This window comes from Penaeus vannamei, chromosome 43, assembly GCF_042767895.1.
Source record: "Penaeus vannamei isolate JL-2024 chromosome 43, ASM4276789v1, whole genome shotgun sequence".
NCBI classification, from domain to species: Eukaryota; Metazoa; Arthropoda; class Malacostraca; order Decapoda; family Penaeidae; genus Penaeus; species Penaeus vannamei.
Window position 1 is genome coordinate 6,782,282 of NC_091591.1, and position 7,912 is coordinate 6,790,193.

General features: G+C 35.5%; 1 protein-coding gene across 2 annotated transcripts in view; it reads right to left on the reverse strand.

Annotated features, from left to right (window-relative positions):
* Window positions 1–217: 217 nt before the first annotated feature.
* LOC113805600 (SET domain-containing protein SmydA-8) overlaps window positions 218–7,912 on the reverse strand; it is a 15,502-nt gene continuing 7,807 nt past the window's right edge. For both annotated transcript variants that reach the window (XM_027356629.2, XM_027356631.2), the window contains 5 exons: window positions 7,853–7,912; window positions 6,383–6,575; window positions 4,235–4,360; window positions 2,621–2,893; window positions 218–1,803 (listed from right to left, as the gene is read on the reverse strand). The exon at window positions 7,853–7,912 is cut by the window's right edge and continues 102 nt beyond it. In XM_027356629.2, coding sequence (XP_027212430.2) covers window positions 1,243–1,803; window positions 2,621–2,893; window positions 4,235–4,360; window positions 6,383–6,575; window positions 7,853–7,912 — 1,213 coding nt within the window. In that variant the 3' untranslated portion in view covers window positions 218–1,242. The remainder of the gene's footprint in view (window positions 1,804–2,620; window positions 2,894–4,234; window positions 4,361–6,382; window positions 6,576–7,852) is intronic.

Below are 7,912 nucleotides of genomic sequence, written 5' to 3' on the forward strand. Positions count from 1 at the left end.
ACAGAGTCTGAGTTGGCAACATTTGTATTTGTCTATTTTCATTTCCGGAGTAATAAATAATGTAACGTTTCGTATGTTTACCCTTGTACCGAAAAAAAAAGAATGACGATAATATAGAAATGTAACTTATTATTTAAATGGGCACCTTTGGCCTCGAAAAATATAAACTCTTAATAAATTGATTTCAACTCTTCACTGAAAAAGGAAAGAAAAAACATTGAAATTACCAGTTTTATCTTTTTTCATAGACTTTTTGGTTTGTGAATTAAAGAAATAAAAATCAAAATACATGATTTGATATATCATCAACTAATATTATTCTGTATTGAATTACGGTAATCATAATGTAATATAATATTTGCACCTTGATTAAATCTATATATTAAAGTTAGTTCACTGGTTTATTTTTACTCTTTTGGCTTTAAGGTTTTATGTCATTCTTTACATAACGTTAACAACAAAAGCACAACAATAGTAATAATAGTAAAAAATATTAATAACAATAATAACAACAATGCTAATACTGATAATAATAATAATAACAATAATAATGACATGAAATAATTGTAACATTAATAAATAACACTACCACAAATCAATAAATTAACAAATAACAAAAACTATAACAATAAAATAATCATGACAGTAATAATAATAATAATGATAATCATATTAATAACAGAAGTACTACTACTACTACTAGAAATAACAACAAAAATAGTCATAACAAAAGTGATAATAATAATAACTAAAGAAATAATAATAACTATTATGGTAATTAAGGCATAATTGTAAATAACATTGACTGTGACTGCAATGGCAATATCAATGTAGTATTAATGATACAGTTACGAGAAAAAAAATATCAGATGTTGGGTTTGTGAAAGGTAAAGGAAAAGAAAAGGAGAAGAAAACACTAAGCAAACTTTATGAAATATTGTATTTATAACGGATCTTTCTCTCTTCATTTAGGGTTTATTTTCGCTTTCTCTCTCTCTCTGTCTCTCTTTCCTTATCGTCTATCGTCCTCTTTTCTCTCTCTTTCTCTCTACACCCTCTACTCTTTACCTCTTACTCTCATTGTTTCTCCCTTTCCCTTTCTTTTTCTCTCACTCTATTAAATCTGATTTCTATCTCCCATCACATTCTCTCTCTTTCTCTCTTCTTAACTCTCCTTCTCTCCCTCATGCTAACCCTTATACGAACGGCCATTCTGACCCATATACCGACTCACACTAACCCTCACACCAGCCCTACAGCCAGCATCCATTTCCCTATACGAATAATTTCCTCTTCACACGTAATACACAGCTGCCCCTCGGGTGTATCCTCGGGCTCGTTCTTGAAGATATCGAGAGCTTTCCGCAAGAGGGCCTTCGACAGGAGCATTCTCTTCTTCAGCTGCTGCGTCGTCAGCTTCGCCTGGGAGAAGTGGCGCTGGGCATTCTGCAGGATGGTCTTGTGGTACTCGTAGAAGGTTAGGCCGACGAAGGGAACCGTGTGCTGGGTGGAAGGGTCCAGGCGGGAACACACGGTGAGGAATTCCTTGCAGACTTTCTCCTTCTTGTCGATCTCGATCCAGTGGGCTTCGTCCTTCTCCTCCTCGTTCGCCTTCTCCTTGGATCTCCCGTAGAGCTGCAGGAGCGAGTGCTTGACGGCGTGGAGGTGGTAGTGGTTGGGATGGACTCGCTGCACCCACTCCTTCTGCAGGGCCTCGAGGGATGTTATGGAGGGCTTGGTCAGTGCCACCTCCACGGCCGCTCCCAGGGCCAAATTCGTCCCTAGAACTTCTTCTGTGGTCATCTGTGAGTTTAGACAAGAAAATGAAGGGTTTATGTTGAAAATTACATTTTAAGTTAGTCACACTGCGTACTTAGGACAAAAATTACCAACCTTTCATGAACCTAGTGCCAATCATTGTTTTTATTTATCTATTCATATTTCTATATTAACAAAATGCTAACAATATATTTAAGTTCGTCACCCTGCATATTTAGTGCAAAAATATCAACTCTCTTAATCTTCCTTTTTTAAAGACAATAAGAACTAAATACTAACGAGAAATTCTATTTTACTGACATCAAATAATGGAAATGTTTGCGTAATCCAAAAACTACATATGAAGTTCCTTATCCTGCATCCATTGGGCGTAAGTTGAATACACTTTTTATCAACTTCGGACAAATGATTCTACTTCTTCGTTAACAATTCATTCATAAACATTTCATCAAGGAAAAATGCCAAAAAGAGATTGAACTTTACTAACATCCACCACACGATTTCTCAACCACTACCCACAACAGGGACGAAAAAAAGAAAAAAAAAATAGTTCGTGCCTTCTATAAGAACTCTAACAAACTCACACATTACTGTTATCACCCATTCTACCCAACACCAACAACGAATACAAACACTCCCAAGAAATCTTTAAAAATCCTCTCATTCCCTCACAAAACCTTTACCCCATGAGAGCACTCCCAAAAAATCTTTAAAAATACCCTCATTTCTTCACAAAATCTACCTCATGAGAGCACTCCCGACAAAGTCAAGATCAACAACGAATACAAACATTGCTAAGAAATCTTTAAAAAATCTCCTCATTCCCTCACAAAACCTTTACCTCATGAGAGCACTCCCGACAGAGCCAGGGACTCGCGTCATCCAGGGGCTTCTCGGGTAGGACGGTCCCTCCGCACCGCCGGCATTTAAGAGCAGAGAAGAAGGTGTTGAGTTCAGTCGGGTCTTGGCACCGCTTGCAAGTGCAGGTGAGGAGTCTCGTCTGCTGGATGTGGTCTTGCCTCGCCCTCGTGCCCCAGAGGATGTCTGTGAAGATGGCGGTGATGGGGTCGCCGCGTTTGATGGGGTCTGAGGCCCGTACGGTCAATCGGCCGTTCTGGGGGAAGGTGGAATGGGTCTTCAGAATATATGTGAATATGATAAGTATTGTGAGTGCGGGCTCTCAAAAAAGAAATTAATCATGAAACTATCTACAGCGTTACTATAATCACTGATTGCCATAAAATGGAATATTTGAACCTTATATACCCACGCATGCAGACAATGGCATGCAATGCAATGATCAGTAAAAAGCCGATCATTCTTCCCAAACCTTCTTATTACGATCTTTAATAGACCATCATTTGCTTTTAAACTTCTTGTACGCCACTGTTGAAACAAGTATCAATGAGAACTTTACCTTATGAATTTGTAGTCAGTGAAAAGATGTGTAAACCACGAATTTGCACATAACACTTTTAATTTCCGAAGTAAACCCAACCCTACAACACCATATATATAAATCAAACATACAAAAACATCATTAACTCAACTAGTTCCCAAAGTAAAAAATACAATAACATATCTGTCCTACGGAAATAGCATAACCTATTCCTAATTCCGTGAGTAAGTCTTATTACAGTGATATTAAAACTGGCACAGAGAAACAAAATTAATTCTTCTAATTCTCCGAAAAAACATTACGATAGGAAAACAGACCTAGAGAAACAACTTTAAGCCCTCTAATTCTTCGAGTAAAACCTGTGAAATCTGGTCTAAACCCAATGAAAGCTGGAGTCTGAAGTTTGGTCATTCGCAGACTCTAAATCACCTGAAATTCTTGGCCACTGTAAGTCGTTCCAGCAGAAATACAGAAGCAACACTGACGCTTCTAATTCCCCCAAGTAAATGATAATGATAAAAAAGAGGCGCATAAAAATAAAAGAAAACAGGAATGCCGTTTCTAATTCACAAAGCAAACTAAAATAACGGTAAAAACAGGCACACAAGAAAAACAAGGACTACCGTTTCTAACTTCCCCAAGTAGACTCCAAAATAACGTTCAAAAACAGGCGCGCAAGAAAAGAAAAAAGAAAAAGATAAATAGATGAATAAAAGAAAAAAAAAAAAAACAGGAATACCACTTCTAGTTCCCTAAGTAAACTAAAGGTGCTGTCACACTAGCACTTTTTCCGTAATTTTTTTGACAATTTTCTGAAATTTTGTCCATTTTTGAGCGAATTGTCGATTTTCCAGTCAGACGATAATGATCGTTTCCGTCTGAAAACCTTTCCGTCAACTTTTTTCAGCCAAGCATAGTCAAATCAAGAGCTATAATCGAGAATGTTTGTATTTATGTTCCATAAAATTGTCAAAAAAACTGACGGAAAAAGTGCTAGTGTGACAGCACCTTAAAACAACGACAACAAAAATCATGCAAGAAAGAACATTAACTCACCTCCCACTGCATTTTGGTGTTCGGGATACACGAATGACTCAGTAACGAAGACATCGGGTAAATGGCTTGAACTTCTCCATAACGCGTCTTTGTGGGAATGTTGTTGATCTGCAGCAAGCCTAGAGCCTGTGGGGGATACGCGTTGTTAGTTACAGATATGAAAAGGTATCTTTTTATATTTATTGTTTCATTTAATTTCATTTATTTTTTATTTATTTTTAAGGCCTGTGGGGATACCCGTTCATTTAGACACAGATATGAAGTGAAATGTTCAAGGGCATCTTCGTTTTTATAGGCCTATGGGATAGACACAGACATGAAGTGTTCCTAAAAGCCATCTTTGTTTTTATATTCATGTGGGGATACACGTTTATTGAGTTATAGATATGAAGTGTTCTTTAAGGGCATCTTTGTTTTTTTGCTTTTTTGTTTGTTCTGGATTTATAAAATAATCGATTTATGACAGGGTGAGTGAGTTTTATTTCTTTGTTTGTTCTCGATTTGTGACAAGGATTTGTGTCTAACCTTAGTCAGTGGTTTGTATTGACCGGGATTTGTAAAGTAACTTCTTTGTTTCTTTTGGATTTATGTTTTTGTATTTGTCTCAGCAAGTGATTGCGTCCAGCATAACTAACTGAAGATGACACTACAATGTCTCATCTAGGATACACCATGGCAGTGTATATAGACCCTACCAATGATTTCCGTAAGTAATTTAGATTTCATAGTACTTTTTATTCATTTATTCCCATATGTTTATACCGAAGTACTCCTGAGTATGGGATGAGTTGCTAGTTTTTTCCTTTTCTGAGATTATACAGAGTTTACATCAGTCACATTAGTTCAAGAATCAAAGTTTAAGAATATCAGAATTATGACTTCTTTACGTCGTTTTGCAATAGTTCAAACGTATTTTATGCATATCATGAGTATAATTTCCCTTTTCATCATTTTGCGATCTATAGTTTGAATATAATCATGAGTATAATCTTTCTGCAATGGTTTAACCTAGTTTAAGCATACCAGATTTTACGCACGTATTCCTTATTAAAGGGTTTGTGCTTTAGCGAATGTTTCCTAAATTTCTTTAAGATGAAGAAGACCTTAAATTACATCCCCGGTCAATACTGAATTCAAAACACGTGTCGGAAGCAGTTAGAGAATTAATAACATCCTTTGGGTTTTAAAGTGTCTTCCTCCCTTTTGGAAAAAAACGGTCCAAAAATCTAATCTAATCTGGAGTTTGCAACCTCCCAGCTTTAACATGAGTGTTTAGCTTACACTGGGGTCAAGTGGCGTTTAGGGTCTTATCTAAGCACCTGTTATATCCTCAATATGAAACTTTAAATTACAAACAGCCTATGTCGTCTATACATCTCTACTAGAAAAAAAAACTATAATTAAATCGTATTTCCCTTATAATAATATCAATAACAAATCACACATCAACAACAAAACTGGTATCAATAACACAACTTACACATCAGTTACATAACATACATTCTTAACATAATCAATTGCATAATTCAAACATGTGGCACAAAATATAGATATTATAACACACACATCACAGCCATAATCAATACATCAGTAACATAACCCATACATCCATAACATAACTTATACATCAGTGACGCACATCATTACATCAACTAATTAACTTTTAAAACAAAAGCACAATTTACACATCAATTTCATAACTCAAGCATTCATAACATCCACAGAAAAAAAAACATACACAACAATAACATAAACATCATCAACAAATCTTATGTACCAGTAATAACTCATACATCAGTAAGAAACCTTGAATATCAATAACATAAATCATACATCAAAAACAACTCTTACACCAACAACAAAACATACATCACTAACGTTGGTCATACATTAACATCGCAACACACACACACACACACACAAACACACACACACACACACACACACGCACACAAACACAAACACACACACACACACACACACACACACACACACACACACACACATATGACATACCTCGGACATTAACAACAAAACATACACAAACAAAAAGGGGAAAACTTGTACACAAATAAAATAACATAAAAAAAAACTTTTACGCCAATAACCCAACTCAAGCACACATCTCACAGAGACGAAAATCCTTACCGTGTGTATGGCAGCTTCAGACGCATCAACATCCGGGTGTTGGTGCAAGAGGAACTTATCCCTCAAGGCATTTACCACGTACTCCTGGTTGTGGTGGTACTGGGGAGATCCCACAGCTTTCAGGTACCGGGTGTTCAGTCGCTCTGTGCTTGCTCGCCACTTCTTGCTGTCTCTGCTTGCGATCACGAGACATCTGTTGGGCATAAGGTTTAGTTTTAATTCCATTTGTTACAATGGATATTATTTGCTAGATATGCTGTTTTATTTTTGATTCTAAATCTCCCCCTGTGTGCAAGGAATGGCCGGGGTTACCATTCACTGGAAACGCGCGGGATTGAACCAGACCAATACGTTAAAGGCTGTATAACACAAGGACGATGGAAAGGTAAATATTGTCAAGTAAAGTGGAATTTTGTAAATGTGTATTAGTCATGTTCTTTTTTTGTTTTGTTGAGGGTGTAAGAGCGAGTGGAAGGTAAATAATGCCAAGTGGAATTTTGTAAAGAATGTGTATTACTGATATACTTTTTTGTTTTATTTGGGTGTAAAGGCGAGGGGAAGGTAAATATTGTCAGGTAAAATGAAATTTTGTAAATGTGCATTCCTGATTTTTTTTTTCGGAGGGGGGGTGTAAGGGCGTGAACTATTGTAAAAATGTCTTGCTGATTTTTCATTTTTTTTATTAGGGTGTAAGGGCGAGGAGTGGGGTTGATTTTGCGAATTTAAGTATATTTTGTAAAAAAAAGTATTAATGAGTTATGTTTTTTATATATAAATATACATAATGTCTACTGCGCATCATTATCTTTTTTTGTACTAATCTAAATATAACTATGCAATAACATCTAATAACCGTAGTACTAATTGTATCATTATTTTTGTGTCCTTATAATCATACAGATATATATTATAACCAATGAATTTCACACAAAAATATACTTAGCCCAAAAATGCATATTACATGTCAGTTTCTCGGTCAAAATAAGATTAACCCTTTCGTCACTCAGAATGTCAAAAAACATAATGCAAAGGTCAATTAAGATAATAGTGATATCATATTATAGATAAATCAAGCTGCTTTTCATACAACTTTCGAAATCAACTGCGGTGATACGCGCAAAATAAAAAAAAAAGAAATTCATTATTTTACACAAATTGTTCATCACTCGCTCACACACATGAACGAAACGAAACATCAAAACGTTTCGTTAAAATCTAAGACACAAAATAAATAAACAATAAAGAGAGAAACAAATGAAACAAGAAAAATAATAAAGGTAAAGCAAAATAAAGAAAGAAAGAAAGAAAGAAAGAAAAAGAAAAATGGAAAAAATACAGTAAAAACAAGAAAAAAAGAAATTATAAAAAAAACAAAGAACAAGGAAAAGTATATGAAAAATGAAAAAACAAATAAGAAAGAGGGCGAGAAAAACGAAGATAAAACAGGTATAAAAAAGAAAAAATACATACCTTAGCACAGTGACGACCTCGTACAGGTGAATAGGCGTCTCAGCGTTGGCCATCTCGACG